General features: G+C 53.1%; 8 protein-coding genes across 8 annotated transcripts; 6 read left to right on the plus strand and 2 right to left on the minus strand.

Annotated features, from left to right (window-relative positions):
• Positions 1-4,038: 4,038 nt before the first annotated feature.
• ACET3X_005044 (uncharacterized protein) lies at positions 4,039-7,158 on the plus strand (the record flags this gene model as incomplete). The annotated part of the gene is made up of 1 exon (XM_069451206.1): positions 4,039-7,158. The coding sequence occupies one exon, from the start codon at positions 4,039-4,041 to the stop codon at positions 7,156-7,158; it is 3,120 nt and encodes a 1,039-aa protein (XP_069307088.1).
• Positions 7,159-7,877: 719 nt separating this feature from the next.
• ACET3X_005045 (uncharacterized protein) lies at positions 7,878-9,120 on the plus strand (the record flags this gene model as incomplete). The annotated part of the gene is made up of 2 exons (XM_069451207.1): positions 7,878-8,026; positions 8,217-9,120. The coding sequence occupies 2 exons, from the start codon at positions 7,878-7,880 to the stop codon at positions 9,118-9,120; spliced, it is 1,053 nt and encodes a 350-aa protein (XP_069307089.1).
• A 144-nt stretch (positions 9,121-9,264) lies between these two features.
• On the minus strand, positions 9,265-10,047 carry ACET3X_005046 (uncharacterized protein; the record flags this gene model as incomplete). The annotated part of the gene is made up of 1 exon (XM_069451208.1): positions 9,265-10,047. The coding sequence occupies one exon, from the start codon at positions 10,045-10,047 to the stop codon at positions 9,265-9,267; it is 783 nt and encodes a 260-aa protein (XP_069307090.1).
• Positions 10,048-10,785: 738 nt separating this feature from the next.
• On the plus strand, positions 10,786-12,492 carry ACET3X_005047 (uncharacterized protein; the record flags this gene model as incomplete). The annotated part of the gene is made up of 5 exons (XM_069451209.1): positions 10,786-10,913; positions 10,961-11,329; positions 11,377-11,757; positions 11,814-12,408; positions 12,460-12,492. The coding sequence occupies 5 exons, from the start codon at positions 10,786-10,788 to the stop codon at positions 12,490-12,492; spliced, it is 1,506 nt and encodes a 501-aa protein (XP_069307091.1).
• A 1,569-nt stretch (positions 12,493-14,061) lies between these two features.
• On the plus strand, positions 14,062-15,788 carry ACET3X_005048 (uncharacterized protein; the record flags this gene model as incomplete). The annotated part of the gene is made up of 3 exons (XM_069451210.1): positions 14,062-15,471; positions 15,521-15,673; positions 15,759-15,788. 3 exons carry the CDS (start codon positions 14,062-14,064, stop codon positions 15,786-15,788), a joined length of 1,593 nt encoding a protein of 530 aa, XP_069307092.1.
• Positions 15,789-16,774: 986 nt separating this feature from the next.
• ACET3X_005049 (uncharacterized protein) lies at positions 16,775-17,303 on the minus strand (the record flags this gene model as incomplete). Its single annotated transcript, XM_069451211.1, has 3 exons — positions 16,775-16,989; positions 17,083-17,136; positions 17,183-17,303. The coding sequence occupies 3 exons, from the start codon at positions 17,301-17,303 to the stop codon at positions 16,775-16,777; spliced, it is 390 nt and encodes a 129-aa protein (XP_069307093.1).
• A 637-nt stretch (positions 17,304-17,940) lies between these two features.
• On the plus strand, positions 17,941-19,759 carry ACET3X_005050 (uncharacterized protein; the record flags this gene model as incomplete). Its single annotated transcript, XM_069451212.1, has 4 exons — positions 17,941-18,067; positions 18,120-18,421; positions 18,471-18,897; positions 18,951-19,759. The coding sequence occupies 4 exons, from the start codon at positions 17,941-17,943 to the stop codon at positions 19,757-19,759; spliced, it is 1,665 nt and encodes a 554-aa protein (XP_069307094.1).
• Positions 19,760-20,748: 989 nt separating this feature from the next.
• On the plus strand, positions 20,749-21,909 carry ACET3X_005051 (uncharacterized protein; the record flags this gene model as incomplete). The annotated part of the gene is made up of 2 exons (XM_069451213.1): positions 20,749-21,038; positions 21,093-21,909. 2 exons carry the CDS (start codon positions 20,749-20,751, stop codon positions 21,907-21,909), a joined length of 1,107 nt encoding a protein of 368 aa, XP_069307095.1.
• Positions 21,910-22,574: the final 665 nt, after the last annotated feature.

Raw genomic sequence — 22,574 nt, forward strand, 5'->3', positions numbered from 1 at the left:
GGTTACTTTCGCGAGAGGGTCTAGACTGGATGACGATGAAGAGTATGGAAGAAATACGACTTTCCTGAGGCCCTACCAACGAAACTTTGGTAAATCCTACAGATGAAATGGATCCCACTCTGGTATTTTGCAGATTGTAATCATCGCAAATTCAGATCGGTCAAGCTTCGTGTCGCAATCATCCACGGGTAGTAGGTGTTTGCTGATGAGACCTCTGACCCCCTGCATGCAGCCGCGGTCAGTGACAGCGTGAATTGTCGCTTTCGACTCCTCATTGGCAGTCTTCTTTCCTTAGGCTCTCTTCTATCCCAAATAGCGCCCAGGCGTGCATGATACCCGCCGCGCTTGTCGATCATGTGATTTACTATGATCAAGGGTTGGGTTTTCTCACATTAGCAGAGCACGAATGAGCGTGCGAAACCAGGATCAGCTGGTGTAGTGGATTAAACGCGATCCGGGCGGTGGAGGGCACTATTGAGTGATCGGCCCTCCACCCGACTGGTAAGTGAGACCGTTGAGATTAGCAGAAAGGAATATTTTCGCCGTCGTGAACAAAGGACATGTTGGAATGTTCCTGATGAGTCGCGACTGGCGAGGCTTTTGATGCGTTGTCAACGTGGCGAAGCCGATCCAGCGCTCAGCCTCAAACTAACCTTAAAAGAGCCGAGGTGATGCACTTAGCCACACCTCAGCCAGGAAAAGGTTTGTTGGAGACGGACTTTCCGACTCGACAGCATTATGCTACAATCCAAGAAGCGAACCTGCAGGATTTTCGTCAATGCATAAGGATGGTCACGAGAATAGCAACAGAAGTTGCTGGAACCGTTGGTCGTGCCTCGCGAAAATCGCTCAGAGAAGCATGACTCTTCTGCATGGGCAGGTCGCCTGTTGCCCTGCGAGTCCTGATTGAACAGTCAGACAACCCTCGACGGTAGAGGCTTCTCAACGAACGTGCTTTCTGGCCTGTTCAAGACAGGTGCATGCGAGCCCTGAGCATCTGTATCGGTCCTTCTCGAGTGCAATGGAGTATCCGATGGCTGACCATCGCGTGCTTTGAACGGCTGAACGCACTCGAGGGGACTCTGTTGCAGCTGGACGCGTAGTTTTGCAAACGAGTGTCGTCGCGACTTGACGAATGCATTTGTAGACGACTCGCTAAATCTTCAATCTCAGCTCTCTGTCATGCCAGCCCTGTCACGAGACGAGCCTGAAAAATTGATGGCAAACACGAGGCTTCTGGCAAGGGTTGCTGAGCATCTGAAACGGCATCAAGTTGGTGGGTAAACGACGGGTAAGGGCGACTTGATAGCCAATTAGGCATTCTGCTTGGCTGGCGCTGCTCCAGGTCTGTCTACGAATCGTCACCCACCATGGCCGTTCAGCAACTCGACTGGCCGCCTCCAATCTTTGAGCCAAAGACCTCCACCCGCCTATCCAAGCGCAAGCGCCCGTAATAGCCCACCATGTCTCCGTGCCGGGTCAGCCCAACTTTGCAAGGCAGCCGACGCCGGTTCTTTGCACGAACAAGTCTGCGCGTATTGAATGCGTCCGTCGCGACATTATACATATGCAAGCCTACGCACCCCGCAACTGCAACAAGCGTCAAAACGCTCCTAACCAACAGATCGCACCGTTGAAGCTTACCAGACTTACTATACCATCGCATCAGCCAGGACTGCTTCGTTTGCGCGTCTGGACTGGTCCTCCGCTTTCAAGACGGCTCATCCGCGAAAGCCCCACTGAGGCGACTCACGGTAGAAGCCCCGCGCTTGGACGGCCGACCCTGAGGGAGGAATAGACGGGACGCGTGAGCAGGCCTGAGTATAATACCACTGGTTGTCTCGTTGCTCCCTGTACGCGTCGTTGTCGATTTTCCTGGTCCTAATTGCGATACCCCTGCACAGCCCCATCTCGGGCTTTGCCGCTGCGCCACATCCATCTACGATTCTCGGGCCCGCCGATAGATGTGGCACACGAGCAAGAGTCTGAAGACCTCACCGTAACTCTGCACGGGGACGTAGGACTGTATGTACTTTGTGGCCGGATGACTTATATTGATGGACTTGCAATCTCACGTCTTTGTAATATTCCGAATCGCCACCCCCGTCCCGTTATTCTAGTCTTCCCGCCATCAGCCGCTTGCACCGTCACTTCGCTTCACGGCTTCCCGAGCTGAACCAGCAGACAGTTCCGGACTTTCGACTTTCTGGTACCCCGCCACAAAGCTACTGAATCTAAGAGTCTCACAGGCAGAGAAGCACATGCTTCCATGAGTCTCTCGGCGCACACGGGGCTCCGCTGTACATCAATCCGGGCTGCACAAGGTTACCCGAAATGGCTTCCTATAAGTCGCAGTACCCTCCTCCTAGGAGGACGGAGGACCGGGCGCCCACTACTCGGTTGCCTCAACGATCTATTACTCCTACCACAATCACCACAATCACATCCAACCCACCCACATTAAGCCAGTCTAAGCTGCAAAAGAGAAGGCCTTCAAGAGATGACGAACTGAGCTCAAGAGGTCTTACAGGCCAACAAGGCTCTGCGCAAGCAGCCAGTTCTCGCTCAAGAAAGACCAGCCGGTCTACACCTATGTTTCCTCAACACCCCAATATCACAACCTCGAAACCTTCACCACAGATCTCAACCTCACGATTACCCAAGCTTGAAGTTCCTCCAAGCATACGTACGCCTTCGCTCGCCTCAGGCTCATCTGCATCGACCATTGAAAGCCCTCGCTCGAACGTGCTCAGGAGAAAACAAACAAGTGTTGGAGCTGTAGGTGGTCGGCAAGCCACGCGGATAAGAGACGACTCTATATCGTCCCAAGATGACAGGCAGTTGATTGAGGGTATACCTGGAGGATACAAAGACCCTTTTTCGGAGACAGTCCTGGGAATCTCTTTGCCCCCATCTTCGACTATCCTAGCTCGTTCAGAGGCACAGATCGACTCGTACAGCAATCCGCTCTTTGATTACGAGATTGGTCCCACAGACGTACTTCCCCTCCCGACACCACAGTATGCTCTTTCTGCAACACCCTCGACTCGTTACTCAGAATCTCCTGGGCCTTTTAGCGTATCATCCACCCCTACATCGATGTCGTCCTACTCGCCGGGTACAACATTATCTAGAGCCTCCAACCGAACACGGCAAGCCAGTCCGCTGCAGAGCAGACCGCCAGTCACTCGGCATAAGACTCCAGATGAAATCAACACTCGCCACCCTCACACACTTTCGACTGTCAGGGAGTCCTCCACATCGTCATCATCCGCGTCTACCGTTGTTACGGATGTACTGAAACAGAAAGAAGTCCAGTCTCCTAGCGGACTCGCCACCCTACCCCAGAGTCCTCGAGTATCTGGAGTTGTATCCAGCGCAGAAGAGAGACCCCGCATCCAGGCACCTCCGGAGTTTGCTCATCTTGCAGATCAGTCGCCTGCATCGATGCCGACAGCAAGACGACCATCGAGACCTAGTAGAGATGGTACCCCTGAGTTATCTGGACTCCGCGGTCCATCGCCGATAATTCAAAGCAATATGCTCAACTTTCCGTCTCACCACAAAAGGGCCGCATCGTCTGAGTCTAGGACTGGTCTCACTTCTGCGAGATCTAAAAACAATGCACTAGCCAAGCCCTCGTCGCGAAACCCTTCGCCGAATCCCGCTTCGGCATTGCCGGCGGCTACTAGAGCACAAGCTCGTGGCCCGACACCCGATCTCCAGCACGATCGAAAGCCACGAAGGACCAGTACCGGCCCTGCACCTGCGCCCGTTCCTGCTCCAAGCCCGAGTAAAACCTCTAGATTTGGGTTCTTCACGCGTCGTACTAAGACTGAGCCTGCCCCAGTAACGAAGGCTGAGAGCAAGCTTCACAGAAGAGGTCCAGCTGCCGGTACTGGTCATGAAGGCTATGGAAGATATGCAGTGAGAGGTCGCAGTGGAAGCTCAGTCAGTACCAATAGCATCGGACGATCCGCTAGCGCTGGGACTACCTCTGAGAGCCTAGACAAAACACCCTCAACTCGCAAAAGTAGCATGACCAGCACTACAAGCGGGGAAATGGATGATTTCTTCCTCAACCGCCTTGCTCCCGTCGTTATTCGGGGTACGGGAACTAGCTCGGAACTGTCACGAAGCCCAGAGCCAATGCAGTCCAGCAGCAGTCTAGATGTCTCTGTCAACCACGGGTTTGAGCTAAACAAGACCATGAGTGACGCATCACAATCGGCACTGGAGAAGAACCGACCAACATTATTACCGTCCGCGATGCCGGATAATGTACGCAACGGATCCCCCATGAAGAAGATGACTCTAGGACTGCGAAGGCCTTCTGAGAGCGACGATGATACAAAGAGGTCATTCTTACCTGCCATGGCCTCAAATCGGACATCAAGAGCGTTGCAGACTGCTCAGGGCCCTAGTGCACGGTCAGGCTCGACAAGTCGGATCGCTGGAAAGGTTCGCAAGAACTCTTTAAGCGAAGCTGCCGCTGAGATCAAGGAGGGTAATTGGCTGAAGTCCTCAAAGAAGACCAAAGCTGAGAAGGAGGCCCCGAAGCCTTCGAAAAGATGGAACTTCTTTCAACGGGCCCATGCCGGACCACGCACAGTGACACCAGTTGTTCCTGCTGCTAGCCCTGCGAATCAAGCGACTGCTTCTCGCTCCATTGCGCATTATGCTTTGATGGACCAGTCCGGCCTTGAGCTAGATGACATCGAGCAGCTTATGCAGGAGGTCGACGAAGGAACCGAGAGCGCCCTCTCCGACGATGAACCGGGAAGGAGGGAGCGAATGCAGTCCATGCTGCTTCCGCCTAAAGCAGTGATGCCGTCCAACTCTGCAGCACCTGTTCGCTCGGCTTCGCCCAAGGTCATTCTGCGCTCAGAGGCACAACTACAGCCAGAACCTCAACAAAGTAAATTGCGCATTGATACAAATCTCCGATCATTGTCCCGAAATTCGGAGCGTTACTCACTGGCAGATCTAACTCCGGTCACGGATCTTTCTAGGCCCTCATCGCCCTTTGGTGAGCCATCGCCAGTTCGTGACGAAGATCCCGCCCGACCTCTAGAAGTAGCTGCTCCCTCGCAACCTGAGCCTGACTTTGTGCCCGAGGTACATGCTCAAGATGAGTTCGTACTTCCTCAGCATCTCCCATCACCTGGTCCACCGCCTATGAGCCCACCCCCTCGCCCAAGTCGCTTGGCTCAAGTTGGACGTATTCCTCAGGTCGTCTCAAGTCGTCGTCGCCAGCCACACCAACCGTCTTCGCAGTCATTCTCTCGACCCTTCGTATCGAACCAGCCTCGTCCAGCAGCTCCTCCCCGAACATCTTTTGACTCAATCGGCTCCGTTGTTGCCACTGCCGGTCCAGTCGAGCCATATCCTATTCTGCATGGCTTGAACGCCCTCAATCATGGGTCGGCTATAGCTACGATTAGTCCTATGGAGGACGAAGCTAACCCTCGAAGCGAATTTTTCAAGTTCCCACCTCGCAAAGACTCTGAAGTATCCTACTCGAGTAGCTCAGGCATCTGGAGCTTTGCTCCCGCTATTGGTACCGCTGTCGTGCCAAGTCCCAGCGCCCCGTTGTCTGAAGATGAGCTTTGGAACGAGTATGATGATCTTATCGATGAAGTACTCTCGCCTACCACCTCTCGCACCAACGAAGACAAGAACAGCCTTCGCAGTCACCCGTCGCTCGAACCAATGCCCCTGCGACCTAAGGCACCCCGCAACGCTTCAGCATCGGACAGCGACGATGAAGTCACAAACCCCTCGCTTCATCTTCGTCGCTCTCGCCTACTGGCTGTTCTACATTCCACGCAGTCTCCTACTTCGTCGATCTCTTTCTCAGAATTCATCTCAGACTATGGTGAGCGGAAAATTAGCGTTATTGACCCCGTCACTGGGAGGTTGAGCTTGCCTTCCAGTCCTCAGCTATCGACCGGTACTGCTACGAAACGTTCAACTCGCTCCAGTTTACCCGCTTCGTTGTCGCAGAGCGCCCGACACTCCAAAGCAACTATCACGTCAAAGACGAGCAAGGACCGCGAGAGTGTTGCGACAAGCCGATACAGAGACACGCGCCTAATGGATATTGCCGAAAGTCAAAACGACGGACTTTTGTCTATGGCCAATCTTCGTTTCGGCGCCCTCATGACGAGCAAGTGGCTATCATTTGGTCGCGTCCTATTCAGCCCTGTGCACTTTGAGTTGAAAGACCCAAACGAGGATCGCGTACTCGTTATCGATGGTCTTGGCAAAGACTGGTCGTATTACTGCGCACTCACTTACCCTGAGGCGACCGTGTACGATATGGGACCCGATCCATCAACAAGCATGTCATCCGAGGGTGCGTCTGAACCATGGTCAACACTGAAGAACCACCGCCATATCTGTCATCCCTCTCTCGGCAAAGCATTCCCGTTCCCCATGCACTTCTTCGCTTGCGTTGTGCTTCGCTTCCCAACCGCTCTTCCTTCATCAGAGCACCGCTTCATCTTGTCTGAAGCCAAGCGCGTTCTGAGACCTGGCGGCTTCCTTGAATTCAGTGTCCTTGACATGGACCTTGTCAACATGGGCAACCGTGCCCGTCGCGCTGTCCGCGGCCTGAAGATGAGAATGCAAGTAGCGGACGACAGCATATCGCTTCGAAACATCAGTGACGAGGTCATGGCCGGCATTGGACGTAAAGGCTTTGTCGACTGTAATCGCTGTGTTGTTGGCGTTCCAGTCGCTGGCAAGCTTCCTGGCATCGATGACGTCAAGCGTACAACCACGAAGAGGAAGGGCAGCACAGCAAGCTCTGCCAGCAACACAAACAAAACTATTCCTCTGCCCAAAGGACCAAAACCAGAAATGTCCTTCTCTGACCTTCTCAATGCCTCTGCGTCGTCCGATTCGAACGATACCGGCATCACCGATATGGTGGCACGTGTAGGTCGTTGGTGGTACTCACGCTGCTACGAGTCGCTTGTCCTCCCTGAAGCTGGCGAACCTGGTGCCGCAGCTTCCGGTGACCTCTTCGAGACCAGTATCTGGCGCGACGAAAGCCTCATCAACGAGTGCGAGAAGCGCGGGACGAGCTTCAAACTCCTCATTGGCTACGCGAAGAAGCCTGAGGTGGGTGTTCGACGAACCGTCAGCGTCTAAATGTCTTTTTCAATTCTCCCGAGCTGTGCTCTGATAGCTCAGTGGGCCATATCCTTCACTACTGCTCGTAATGGGTCTTTTTTTTTCTTCGGTTTCACTGGCGTTCTGCTGCGTTCAAGCGTTTGATTTTCCCTTATACCCTCGTTCGATTCTTCTTTCACTCAACTGCATAGCAAATGGCGGCTTAGCATTACAACCACTACACAGCATGGCGCAAGCCTGGAAGCATCATCACGATCACGACACGCACAAACTTCTATGTAATATCTTTTCTTGGACCTGGTTGATGAATGCTGGCATTGGACAACACTTGGGACGGCTTGAAAGTGAAGGGTAGTTTGGTGGAAATAATACCCAGGGATGGCGATATGATACGAAGCGCTATGTAGATCCGAATCACGGTCGTTGATCGATACGAAGAATGAACATTTTCATTTCAAAATCTCTGGGCGCGAACCATGGTAAATCAAGATGGCGAGAAAACTTACAGACCCTTTCCCACAGGCTCCATGCGCCAAGCGCACTAATCCCAACATCCACAAGCGTCTCGTACTAAAACCACTTCCACCAACCAATCACTTCCACCATCTTCAAGCACCTCAGCGCTTTCACATCACCATTTATTCCCCTGCGAGCACTGTGCATTCGCCCAACCCTATATCACTATCCTTTTGAAAGAGTTGGAACATAGGCAAAACAACCAGCAGCCACAAGCAAAGATGAATCAAAACTTTCAGGGCGCGCCTGATCGAGAAGATATCAGGCTGTTGGATCAGCTTCGTAGTCAACTGATGCCGATGATTAAGACTATGGAACGCTTGCAGACGGAAATGCAGTTTAAGATGAGCCGTGGAGAGGTTGTAGATTGGTAAGTGAGAGGCGGCAAGCGACGATGTTTGCGTTGAGGCGCGATTATGTTTGTCATGTTGGCTAGATACGAATTCCTTCGATATTCACAACGGTACTTCTGTCGATATCGTAGTATCTATGAGCATGCCTAAGATGCGCTGCTCTGACGGTCTTCCTATTTCGAAGGACACAAACTAAAGAGACGCTAGGCCACAAATCCATCGAACAACACAGCTGGTAACATCGTACCTGAATTCGATACATCTTCTCATAAACGGAGGCTACCGTCACCAATCCAAACTCATCACCCAAAAACACCATGTGCCTTCAAAGGACGCCGCCGGTAACCCGGTGGTTGACAGCGCCGGCAACGCAGTCCTCGTCGAGCGCGATGTGCGCCGGAGAATGACCAGCATACAGGCCTTGCCCCCCAACACGTCCAAGTTCGAGGCTCTTCATCCGTTTCCTAACCCTTCATTTCCGATGAATGCTGGTGGCGGCATGGCGGCGGGCATGGCAGGGACCTTGCTACGAAAGAGGCTAGAGCCCATGGAAGAGGGCTGGGTAGAAGAGCGTATCCACAAAGCATCAGAATGGTGCTTCGTACCTGAAGAATGGGGCATTGGTCCTCGGAAACCTGACACGGCAACCGCGACGAAGCAAGACGCAGCCGAAGGCGAAGACGACGAAGACGAAGTTCCGGAGTCGGAGCGACTGGACTCTGAAGCTATACCTACTACACGTGTGAAGAACCTGCTCTCGGCAGACGAGATTGTCGATTTATGGAAACATGCGCACCAGGAGGTGTTTGATCAGAAGTATCTGAGGCGGAAATACCCAGCTAGTTATCCCGACCCTGGTGCTCAGGACGCGGGTGAAGGCGAGGAAGAGGACGAAGAAGGCGATGAGGAAGAAGAGGAAGAGGAAGAGGAGTTTGAGGATGTCATGGACACTTCTGGTGGGGCGGAGACGGCAGGGCAGGATGCTGTGAAAGTGAAGATGGTGAAGAAAAAGGTTGCGGTAGGAAAGTTGCCGGTACATGAGCCGGTAGAAGGTGTTCCCGTGCTTTCGCTTGGTTTCGCGCACAAGTTCTCAGAGATTGGTGAGGTATAGACGAGGGTTGGAGCAGGTTTGATATCATACGACCGAGGTTTGCGCAAGCATTTTAATTGAGTCGATTCGTCTAAAGTCTTATGGGGTATCATAGTTCCTGCGCCTGACACCCTAACTCACTAACAGCAGGACTTGCCTATGCACCTACTCGGGTCTGAGCGCGTACATCCTAACGGGGAATAGTTCTCTGGGCATTCCTCTCTGTTGCTCCGTTGCTACAATCTTCAGCCCCGCCTCCTGGAACAAGGCTCTGAACTTTTGGTCTGACCGCGTGACGCTCGAGTCCTCATCGTCGTAGATGTCCTTGTGGTGGATGTCGGTAGACATGTTCTCCTTGACTATGACCCAGCTCTTGCTTGTCGCACTGCCTTCTGACGCCTTTTTCAAGCCGTCGCTACAACGGCGTAGATAGACAACGAGTTGGGCGTCGGTCAAGTGTCCCACACACCACTGGTTCCAAATCACGTCGTACGCGCCAGGCTTAGGTATCCAGTCCTGCAGCCCTAGGTTTATGACGTCGCCCACCTGGCCTTTTCCATCCTTGCCCTCTCCGTCACCAGCGTATTCTCCGTTTCCGAGGCTTTGCACCAGCTCGTCTGTGAACTTCTTGACCGGCTCTACAATGTCCACCCTCTTACTCACACCCAGCAGCAGGCCCTTTGTTATGCGTCCGATGCCTGCGCCACAGTCTGCTACGCGTTCCAGAGGCGACAGGGGCTCTTTGGAGGCCTGCGATCTGCCACGGCGCAATTTGGTCAGGAAGTTGGACGAGCCCTGCAGGTCGATGCGCGAGGTTTGAGGAAAGCCGCCCAGCATGCCATTGACGTCTGGGGACACGCCGTTCCAGTATTCGAGCGAGTGGGCAACGTCTATCGAGGCATCGGGGCGTTCGGCGTCGGGGGTAGCAAGGGGCGATTCTTCGGTCATGGCCGTTGTGGGGTCTCAAAGGGTGAGAGGGGGGTTTTGGAGAGAATCTGCGCGCAAAGTGTGAGCAAGTGTGGCTTGTCCGGTGTCTCGCGACATTGTGTGACGAACTTTCTCTTGGGCTGGTGTGTGGCAGCGGAACACGTCAATTTGCGCAGTGCGGGAACAGGAAATTGTCTAATGGGCGGCGCATCGAGCTTCTCGTCGTGGTGGGGTAGCTATTATCCATCGTACAGGGCTGATTGCAGCCGACGGTTGACGCAGATGCGTCGCGACTATGCGCTGCGTAGCGCCTGCTCACATGACAGGGCCTGCCCCTCAACTCTCCGCCATGGGAAAAGCATCTCGCGCCTCTAGTCTTGCTCGATCGATGAGTAATTCAAAGGGCCGCGATGCCCTCGATAGGCGTGTACGAGGTGGAGTTGCAGCAGTCGGAACAGGCAGTTGCATGCGGATAAGCTAGCTGGCTATGGGCATTTGGCGGGCACACGCGGGGTCCACACACACTATCAGTGGAAGCTACCACTGTCCCCGCGGTCGTCATCACCATCTTACATATCTGCCGCAGCCTATACATAGCTAGCTGTCTCCTCGCCGGCCAAGGAGATGTCCTGTCTCTTCTCCCGCCTCACACGCGCTTCACTTCGCCCCAAACCATCGCTTTCCTTCCAACCCTCAATACCCAGACCTCTTACAAGTAGTTACCGTCCTTTGTGGAGATACTACAGCACCGAAAGCAACATGTCTGACCTCTTCGTTGAGCTCACTGCGCCCAACGGTCGCAAGTACCAGCAGCCAAGAGGTCTTTTCATCAACAATGAATTCGTCAAGTCAAAGTCGGGTGAAACCATCACTTCCATAAACCCGAGGCAAGTCTGATATTCCTTTCTTGCTAGTTGCAACTGACACCTCGTAGTGATGAGAGCGAGATCACATCTGTATATGCAGCTGGTCCCGAGGATGTCGACGACGCCGTGGCAGCTGCTCGGAAAGCGTTCAAGAACCCAGATTGGCGAGATATGGACACTAATGCGCGGGCTGACCTTCTCTACAAGTTTGCCCAGTTGATTGAGGAACACAAGGAAACGCTAGCGACAATTGAAACCTGGGACAACGGCAAGCCGTACTCCGTCTCACTGAACGACGACCTTGGCGAGGTTGTCGGCACTATCAAGTACTACGCAGGATACGCCAACAAGATTCACGGCACAGTCATTGACACCTCGCCTGCCAAGCTGGCGTACACAGTCCGTGAGCCACTTGGTGTCTGTGGCCAGATCATTCCGTACGTAACCATCCACGTCGAACATGTGCCCTGCTGATTACGGCCAGATGGAACTTTCCTCTTGCAATGGCGGCCTGGAAGCTGGGACCTGCTCTCTGCACTGGCAACACAGTAGTCTTGAAGGCTGCCGAGCAAACACCCCTTTCTATTCTGTATCTCGGAAACTTGGTCAAGGAAGCTGGCTTCCCTCCTGGTGTTGTCAACATCATCAACGGTGAAGGCAGGAAGGCTGGCGCCGCCTTGGCCCAGCATCTCGACGTCGACAAGATTGCCTTTACCGGGTCCACGGCTACAGGAAAGGAGATTATGAAGATGGCAGCTGTCAATATGAAGAACATTACCCTTGAAACAGGCGGTAAATCGCCACTAGTAGTGTTTGACGACGCAGACCTTGATCAAGCAGTCAAATGGAGTCACGTTGGCATCATGTAGGTCATTTCCGGAGTTTTGTCATGTTTTGACAAGCTAAGCTGACGCCGCAAAGGTACAACCAAGGCCAGGTTTGCACGGCAACATCACGAATCCTTGTGCAAGAAGGCATCTACGACAAATTCATTGAAGCTTTCAAGGAGCACGTCAAGACGACTTCTGTGGTTGGCGACCCCTTCAAAGACGACACGTTCCAGGGACCTCAGGTTACCAAGACGCAGTTCGAGCGCGTTCTGTCTTACATTGAGTCTGGCAAGTCAGAGGGCGCCACTCTTGTAGCCGGCGGAGAGGCATACAAGAACGTTGGCGGCAAGGGCTTCTTCGTCTCGCCTACCATCTTTACTAATGTCAAGGACAACATGAAGATCTACCGCGAAGAAGTGTTTGGTCCGTTTGTCGTCATCAGCTCGTTCAAGGAGGAAGACGAGGCGATTGAGCGTGCAAACGACACGACATACGGCCTCGGCGCAGCAGTCTTCACCGAGAACATCACCAAGGCTCATCGTGTTGCTAGGCGAATTGAAGCGGGCATGGTCTGGATCAACTCAAGCAACGATTCTGACATCCGCATCCCATTCGGAGGTGTGAAGCAGTCTGGTATCGGCCGAGAGCTGGGAGAGGCTGGACTCGAGGCATACACCAACAAGAAGGTACGTTGCACTAACAGGGAGACGCTCGGGGCCGGCTAACATGATGACTAGGCCATCCATGTCAATCTAGGAAACAAGCTATAGTGGACATGTACTGTATACTACGCGGCGATAAGCTGGCAGTGACAGTCTTCAAGTCTGTGGCCAGGTGCGCTATGTATAGAGTCTTGCAAGGACACCGAACCAGGTCACATGGGTACCCAAGATATCCGCCCTTGGCGCCACGGCTTGGGGTGTTGACGTGCTGAAGAAAGTGGGGAAGACACCAATTGACATGAATGCAAATGTCGGTGAAAAGTATCTGTCGCGAAGCCATGGCTCTGGTGACACGTGTGAGGTTCTGCAGGTACGCGCTCGGTACCCCTTGGGCAGCGAGAGAAAATGTCGCAAGGGCGGAACACGTGAAGTGAGGTCGGGCGCATGTGCAAGCAGTGTAGTCGCGCGTAGCAGCGGAGCCAGAATGCTTGCGTAAGCTCTGGAATCTGACTAGCGGACAGCAGGGCTCCGAGGAGCGTTGGAGGTGCAAGTTTATTTATTCCCACAGCTTGGGCGAACTGCTGAGAGTGGGCCCCATGATGTCGTTCGTGGGGTCAGAGTGAGCGGTTCGCTGAACAAAGAATTGGCATTTTGCAGGTGGCTCGATGGGCACGTGGAGGTGTGCAGCGGCGCGTGTAGGCTGTCCACGGCAGCATCTGTGATGTGTCGCTCAGGATGTGGTCGGATGTACCGAAAAGAGGCGGTTCGCTTTGGGTGCCCGGTCGTCATCCTTGTCCTTATCTTGGCGGCCTGGTCTCCCCAACTTCGCTACTGTCTGCGGCGCACTCTCTCCACCGCATCTGCCCCTCTCACGACACTCAGTCGAGCTGTCCCCTTGTTGTTGTTGTAGTAGCCACCATCTCCTCGCTGTGCAGCTCTCTGCACTGCTTCGATTTTGCGCTTGTCTGGGCTTCTGTTAGTTTGCCCTCGTTGATGCGCTAGTGGTGCTTCCAACGCTGCTATTCACCGGTCCGCAGAGCCCGAAGGACGCCAGCTTGCCCACCGCCGTCACAGCCCATGCCCTGGCTCCAACTAAGGTTTGCGGCTGGCATTGCAACTAAATCCCCGCTCTGCTTACGTAGAGGCTGATATCATTGCTGTTACTACCATCACCACTACCATCACCACCACGACGACATCCAGGCGCATGAGCACAGCCACAGCCCGCACATCGTGAGCCTGCCCGGCCCGCCCACTGCCCACTGCCCACTGCCCGCATACCATCGACCCTGGCGCGCACGCTGGAAGACGATCGCTCCCCCGTCGCCTCGCCCAGCCTCGCCTGCCAGTCTCTGAGGCAGACAACGACAGCGCCGACGGAGGCACACTTCCTTGCTTTTCTCGCTCGCCTCTACCGACCGCCCTAACGCTCTCCCTGCGCGCGTGGCCCGCCTACCTTTTCTACACATCGCCCGAGAGCGTGTCTGCACTTGGCATCGTCGCTTCTCACCATCTCCGGAAGGAACCAAGGGCACCATCGGCACGTCCTCCACATACCAGCAAACACCGCCGCTGTCGCTTTCCCAGTTGATGAGACCACACACAACGGTCCTCTTCCAAAACATACACACACATACTAGACGTCTACCCACGCTCGCTTAGTCCACCGTCGCCAACATGGGTAACCAGCAATCGAGCGGCAAGGACAAGAAGGGCGACAAGGGCGGTGCTGACGGCGTGCCTCTCGGTCGCGAGTACTACCGCTCCTTTGAGAGATCCGATACCAAAGACTCTACGCGCTCAATACGCAACTCGCTACGGAACAAGATACCAGGCACCGGCAAATCCGACAGCCCGCGCAATTCGGTCGCTGGCCTCAACGATGCCAACGGCAAGGCTGACAAGTCAGATGCAGCTTCCACCAAGTCGAGAGGATCGCGGCGGGGCTCCGTTGCCTCAGCTTCAGCAACCGTGCCACCAGAGGCATCCCCAGTCGTTGCTGATAAGGTCGATCAAGACCAAGACGACAACGAACCGCAAGCGCCGCCCTCACCTGTCCACGGCGCGACTCTCGGAACAGGACATGAAGGCGTGAGCAAGGCTCAGCAAACTGGTGAAGTCGATCACGTCTCTGACGTGCCTCCGACAGGAGCAGCACAACCTTTGGCCTCTGCTCAGCCGGGAGAGTCGATTCTGCAGAGAAAAGACCAGCCGATACCCAGACTCCCAGAGCCTCCGGCGCCCACTGACGGCTCGGGTTCTCCCATGGAGCTCACCGCGCTCAAGACCATGGACCTCGACGACATGATCCAGCGACTCTTGGACGCAGCTTATGCCGGAAAGGTCACAAAGACTGTCAGCCTAAAGAATGCTGAGATATTCGCAATCTGCTCGGCCGCTCGAGAGGTCTTTCTCAGCCAGCCCGCACTGCTTGAGCTCGCTCCACCTGTCAAGATCGTTGGCGACATCCACGGACAGTACACTGATTTGATCCGCATGTTTGAGATGTGCGGATTCCCACCAAACTCCAACTACCTATTCCTAGGTGACTACGTAGATCGCGGCAAGCAAAGCCTGGAAACCATCCTACTCCTACTCTGCTACAAGCTCAAGTTCCCCGAGAACTTTTTCCTCCTACGCGGCAACCACGAATGCGCCAATGTCACACGTGTATATGGTTTCTACGATGAATGCAAGAGGAGATGCAACATTAAAGTCTGGAAGGCCTTTGTGGACACATTCAACACACTCCCTATCGCGGCTATTGTTGCGCAGAAGATCTTTTGCGTGCACGGTGGATTGTCACCAAGTTTGTCACACATGGACGACATCAGGCAAATTGCGCGACCCACCGATGTGCCCGATTATGGCTTATTGAACGATCTGCTGTGGAGTGATCCTGCAGACATGGAGAACGACTGGGAGTCCAATGAAAGAGGCGTCAGCTATTGCTTCGGAAAGAAGGTCATCATGGAGTTCCTGGCAAGACACGACTTTGACCTTGTTTGCAGAGCTCACATGGTGGTAGAGGATGGTTATGAGTTTTTTACTGATCGTGTCTTGGTCACCGTATTCTCAGCACCAAATGTAGGCACTACTGAAGTTCTCACGGTTGCTTCACGCTAACACTGCTTAGTACTGCGGCGAATTCGATAACTGGGGTGCTGTCATGTCAGTCTCGGGAGAACTACTTTGCAGTTTCGAGCTTCTTAAACCTCTCGACTCGAGCGCGCTCAAGAGCCATATAAAGAAGAGCAGGAACAAGCGTCAAAGCATGCTCAACTCACCAGTACGTATCGCAACTGAGCTTACTGAATTTTTGTTTGATTCAGGGCTCCCTATTGTATCTATAGCAGTACTGACTTGGCTTGTAGCCCGCACACTACGCACCTCAAAGTTACTAATCTTGTCCTTTGGTGTAGGACGCCGACGGCTTTCCTTTCTCTGCATCGCCGATTCTCGCAAAAATGGCAACCATACCACAAAAACAAGACTTTCAAGATTCCATAGATGCTGTTACTATGACGATGGCGACAACGACGACGACGGATGAATCGGTGAGGCGAGGTCTGTCCCAAAGACTGCGACGCGTGCGAAGGAAGCCGGGGTTGGAACAACTGGGCAGTCAAGACGATGGTGTTGCCACGGCAGCTCCCCGCAAACAAGGACACAACAGAGCAAACACATGGGCAAACGAATGGTGCCAGGCCATCACATTGCCCACGAGCCTGAGCGAACCACAGCTTTTGCAGCGTGCACAAAGACACACCGCAGACGTTCCGAGCACGGAAAGACGGAAGCAGAAGCTTGAAGAGCAACGGGCATTGTGGGAGTCGACTCTCCCTAAGAGTTCATCAGACCACATGGGCTATTTCTCAACCGGGCATCATTTTGATCATGTGCATCCCGATGAGACGACGTCGTCGCCGTGAAGGAGCTCGCACGGACGTTTCAATCTCATTATCTCTTTACTTCACTATATTTGTATCGCGCATTAACAGGCGTCGGCGCACAGCGATATGACGCATGGGTGTTGGCAGCCTAGTCGCCCATCGGACTATGAATGCTTGGACTGAGACGATTCTTTTCTTACCATACTCCATTTACAGTATTGACAGACGAAGCGGGTTGTATAGTATACAGCATACTGATGACATGTCATCGTGTTCAAATTAACCTTGTTCTTGGAGCCATCGTTCTCGTGTCCTTGTGTCATACAAGAGACTATTAATGCATACCTTTTATATAGTCGCTGCTGAAATTGATGATTGTATCGTCTTTACAATGAAGAGACTGTACAGAGCGGTGTGCACATACATCCTTCCGAGGCCTGATATGTTCATGTTCGCGTGCATAGAAGGCTTTTGGTAGGACCTGTCTCGGTAGAGTCTTAGTCCTTTGACCAACCCTCGAGGTTCTGAACGATGGGATTTCTACCACCCCTTGTGATGATCCAAACCACATCCTCGTCACTGTCATTAACCTCTTGATGCTCTGCATACGCGGGTATAAGTGCAAAATCTCCCGGTGCTAGCTCTTGTCTCTTGTTACCGTTTGATCCGCTCACAATGGCGCCATGGCCCTTTGCTGCGTATACAATGGTATCTGCCAAGTTGTTAGATTGCTGATTCTGCAAGATTGCACGATCGCTGGTTCATGTATATAGAAGGGAGGATACGGGCACTGTTCGAGACGCGCCTTCTTCGCCGTGATGGTGGACTGCAGAGGATGTATGAGGTTTTGCAATCATGACTATGGCCGTCAGCAGTCGTGGTGTTGGTGATGTATATCGGCCTACCAGTGCCACATAACTGATCTGACATGTCTACAATTGCGGGCATGCGAATCATGCCATCGGTCTGCGGACCATCCGGAGCCTGGATCTCGGATCCTTTCTTTACCTGCACCTCTCGAGACATGGCGTTTGGCAGACGTACTGAATCATGAACAGCCGGTACGTAGAAGAGGCCATGACAAAGTCGTTGGAGGCGTCGAGCTATGACGCAGGCTTGATGCGGAGACCCCACACGCGACGCGCTGGAAGAATAACCAGTCAACTTTGCCTAGGGTCCTAGCTCGACAAGGCTCAGGATCCGAGTAACCATGTCAAGGGGTCAAGCATCTGAAAGTCAGCGAGTGTGCTTGTTGGCATGTGACGGATGCGCGCTGCGCAAATGTCGACACGTGAGCGTCCTAAAGTAGCAGCGTTGAAACGACCTCGGCATCTACGCGTATGACGTTAAGTTGCAAACAGCAAGTCACCCGGTCATTGACAGCAGCAACCAATCGCAGCACTTGCAAAGTAACGCACGAGATCATCAGACAACGGCTCGCTGCACTCCGGAATGCGCTATCTGCGGCCGACCTTCAGCAGCTGGCCATGGGCGGGTTCCCCGGATTACCTTGGCGTGGAGTAGTTGCTAGCATGTGAAAGGATCCCGAAACTTGCTAAGCCTCTTATAAGTCAGTAAGGACTGTCTGGTGATTAACGACACCCCCGTCCTTCTGCTCTCCTTACTCAAACCCTCTCCTTTGTCTGCACATTGAAACATCAACATGTCGAAACGCTTCTCAGTAGCTGACGTCGCCTCGCACAAGACTGCGAGCGACCTGTGGATCATTGTAGACGAGGATGTCTACGATCTGACCAACTTCCAGGAAGAGCATCCCGGAGGAAAGAAGAGTATGCTGGTGCTTGTTCTGCAAACCTCGAAACCAAAGCTAACGGTTGCCAGTTCTCTCGCGCGTCGCAGGAAAGGACGCCTCAAAGCAGTTCTGGAAATACCACAACGACAGCATCCTCAAGAAGTACCAGAAGCTACAGGTCGGATCGCTAGACACAAAGGCTGCTCCCCCTGCTCCCCCTGCAACGGCTGCTCCCGAGCAGAAGGCGGAGACGAAGAAGGATGTGGTCAAGCCAGAGGCCAACTCGGGTGTTGTAGCGCCACAGCCAACCGAGGCTGCTGCTGAGGAGGCGGAGCCTTTCGATGCTTATGGCGACCTTATCCCTTACGCAGATCCATCGTGGTACCAAACAGTACGTCGGCCTACACACGGCACATTGGCATTGCTAACACAAAGTGCAGTACCACTCTCCCTACTTCAACGATACGCACGCAGCCCTCCGCGATGAAGTCCGCCAATGGGTCGAAGAGAAACTCATGCCCAACGTGACAGAATGGGACGAAGCAAAGAAAATACCCGACGAGATATACCAGGAAATGGGCGACCGTGGATACCTCGCTGGTATGCTGGGCATCCACTTTCCCAAAGAGTTGACAGACCGGAGAGTGCAGTGTGTGCCGCCGGAGAAGTGGGATCACTTCCACGAGATGATCATCACAGATGAGCTGTCAAGAACAGGCAGCGGTGGTCTCGTCTGGGGCCTGATCGGAGGATACGGCATCGGCGCACCGCCTCTGTTCAAGTTCGGCAAGAAGGAGCTTATCCAGCGCATTGGACCAGATATCCTGAGCGGAAAGAAGAGGATCTGTCTCGCCATCACTGAGCCTGGTACGTTCTGCCATTCTGGTTGCAATTCCCCATCAATTTACTGACTGTAACAGATGCCGGTAGCGACGTTGCGAACTTGGGCTGCGAAGCCAAGCTCTCCGAAGACGGAAAACACTACATCGTAAACGGCGAGAAGAAGTGGATCACCAACGGCATTTGGTCCGACTACTTCACAACCGCTGTACGCACTGGTGGCGAGGGCATGAACGGTGTTTCCGTGCTCTTGATCGAGCGCAGCGCCGGTGGTGTCTCCACACGCAAGATGGACTGCCAAGGTGTATGGAGCAGCGGTACCACCTACGTGACGTTTGAAGACGTCAAGGTCCCTGTGGAGAACCTGATCGGCAAAGAGAACCAAGGCTTCAAGGTTGTCATGACAAACTTCAACCACGAGCGTATCGGCATCATCATCCAATGTCTGCGCTTCTCCCGTGTTTGCTACGAGGAAAGCGTGAAATACGCACACAAGCGCAAGACATTTGGCAAGCGCCTCATCGACCACCCCGTCATTCGCCTCAAACTGGCACACATGGCCCGCCAGATTGAAGCGAGTTACAATTGGATGGAGAACCTCATCTACCAGTGTCAGAAGATGGACGAGATGGAGGCTATGTTGAAGCTTGGTGGCGCTATTGCCAGCTTGAAGGCGCAGAGTACCACAACGTTCGAGTTCTGTGCTAGAGAAGCAAGTCAGATCTTTGGTGGTCTGAGTTACAGCCGCGGTGGACAGGGCGCGAAGGTGGAGAGGCTATATAGGGATGTCAGGGCCTATGCCATCCCCGGTGGCAGTGAGGAAATTATGTTGGACTTGTCGATTAGACAGGCGCTGCGGGTACACAAGATGATCGGTATGAAGCTGTAAATAGTCACAGCGTCAGTTTGAGTCATTTGTACCAATATCTTGCATCATGTTCGATTGCGAAGCTTCGGTTGCTTCAGAATGCCGATTCTAGGGCGATGGTGCCAGTCGCCAGAGCGGACGGCTAAACTCGTTTTTATGATTGGAAAATCTGTCATCTCTCCACCACATCGGTTTTGCAACGCAACCCAACAGTTACCACAAACGGTCGCGGTCTTTCGACCCGGACACCGAGTCGAAATCTAAGCCATCCGTGACATGCCGCCAGCCCTGAGTTCGGGTTGATGACCCCCGCGGAAGCCCCACCAGCCGCAGTTCCATCTACGGCAGTTGCTGCCCAGCTGCCGATACTATGGTTGAAGCAACTTGTGACTGCATCAGGATTACATCGCGATACCTTACTGGTTGTCTCACAACGGCAAAGACTATCCTTACGCCATCTCTGTGATATGTCCAGGCGTCCTGAGTCTAGGTTTTTACCCATACAACGTATAGATGACAGACATGCAGGGTACATTGTCTCCACGTGTATGATGAATGCTCTCTCGATGTATTCATCAGAAGTCGCGATGCGGGGAGAAGATCGTTCTAATCAATTGATTAGCAGGGTCCGCTCTTTTGACGCAGCGTGCTACGAAGCTGGCCTTGCAATGGGTCATTCTAGCTCTAGATGCCGACCTCGCCGCAGTACTGGTAGCTACACAGGAAGCGGGGTACAAAGCAGAGCGATCAAACTTTGGGTCAAGAGTAACATGGCTCAATATATCACCATATCTGCATCTGGAAGCGAAACGGATCATGTATCACCGATATGAAACCCAATCAACAGCTGACCGGGGACGACAACTCAGCTCGCGTATGAAGCATAAAGATCAAATACTGGTATAAAGTTTGGAAGGAACGTGTAGAAGCATACAGTTATCCATCGCAGTCTCGACGAGGTCAGACATATTACATCCTCCGTACAGGACAGATTCACACCAACACACAAAATGGCTCCCGTGTCCGAAGTGCCCCGAAAGGTTGAATGGAACGGCAAGCAGGTCCCCGTCTACCCTATGGAGACGATCGACTTCTCTGCTATCCTCTCCCAAGAGCCTGCCGAGCTTGAGAAGCTTCTCCAGTGCTGCAAAGAAGAAGGTTTCTTCTACCTGGATCTCAACAATGTCGATGGACGTCGGTTCATAGATGATCATCAGGAGCTGTTGAAGCTTATGTACCGATTTTTCGAGTCTCCTCTTGAGGTCAAGAACGAGTACGGACTGATCGCTCCTCATCTTGGGTAAGTTTGGAAGTTAGATAGCACTTGCTCTCTCCAAATACTTATGGATTTCAGATACGAGCCAGTCGGTTCGCGTAACGGTGTTCTCGAGGATACACGGGATGGCTATGAGATGGTCAAGGTATCTCGCGATGAGATTCAACGCGAGTCCCCTCATATTCCTCGTAACATCAAGAACAGCGGTGACCTCAAGATCCTCGAGAATGCAATCTCTGGCAACAACATCATAGGAAAGGCCATTCTGGCAGCTCTTTCAACAGCGTTCGGCCTTACCGGTGCTGCGCGCTTCGAAAACTTGCACCGCAACCACCGCCCTTCGACAAGCACTTTATCCATGATGCACTATATTCCATCCAACCCTGCCAAAGACGGCAACGTCGGCCACCAGAAGCACACCGACATTAGTTCGTTGACTGTGCTCTTTACTGAGCAGTGGGGTCTCCAGATCCGCCCACCCGGCAGCAAGGAATTTGGCTTTGTCGAGCCCAAGAAAGGCCAAGCTATCATCAACGTCGGTGACTCTCTGCGCTTCGCTAGTGGCCACACTTTCCAGTCGTGCATTCATCGTGTTGTGCCATACAACTACAGCGAACACCGCTACTCCGTTGCCTACTTCCTCCGCGCTGAGGACGAGACCATGTTTCAGGACAGCGAGGGCAGATTCGTCACAGCACGCACGTGGCATGATGAGAAGTTTTTGGCTTTCCTTGCATCGCCTGCGGACCAGGCCGCTGCTCCAAGCTCCATGTTGTTGGGTGGCATGCAAGAGGACGAGACTGATGTTTACAGCCTTCCCCAGCCAAAGCCTGTTGCTGCGGATGCGGCTAAGAGCTCTGCTGTCGAAGTGACCGCCGTTGAGGTTAGTGCTTAATCAAAGCGCCTCTGGTTCATGTGTCCCGTGGCATGATTTTGTCAAATGTCTCAAACAAATTGTATATATCAAGCACAATGTGTTATTCAGGAGTATATATGGCTGTGCGTCATCTTCAATGTCCAATGGTGTCGCTATCACAGGGTCAATATTAATTCCCTGAATACAAATATGATATCCTATGTTACATCATGGTTCATATGCACACGGGCATTATGACCTTGCATGTAAGTGCATATGGCGAATCTTCCACCGAACGCAACGTCGGAATATAGTACATTGGCTGGGATGTGTCAAAAAACTAACCTGGATATTGGCTAAAACAAAATGCGCACTTGCCGCCACTTGGCACTATGTAATCTTCGGAGAACCTGGTTGACACAACAGCATCATCGTCTGCAAGAGTAGCATTGGAATGATCACCATGCTACTCATTTTGACATTACTATGTGTTCTCACTGTCTACGCATGTGACAAAGAACACCATTACCGGCACCATGATCGCCATCTGGAGCGACGCGATACTAGTCCTGTTTTCCCGCCGAGTTTGACGGTGAACGAAGAGCTTCTGGTATCTTCTTTCGATAACACGTCTCTAGCATCGTGGTCGAGCTACTACTGTAAGAAACAATCTGCTGATCTGCTGTTCTCATCCTTTGTAAATG

This window comes from Alternaria dauci, chromosome 4 (assembly GCF_042100115.1).
Source record: "Alternaria dauci strain A2016 chromosome 4, whole genome shotgun sequence".
Classification (NCBI taxonomy): domain Eukaryota; kingdom Fungi; phylum Ascomycota; class Dothideomycetes; order Pleosporales; family Pleosporaceae; genus Alternaria; species Alternaria dauci.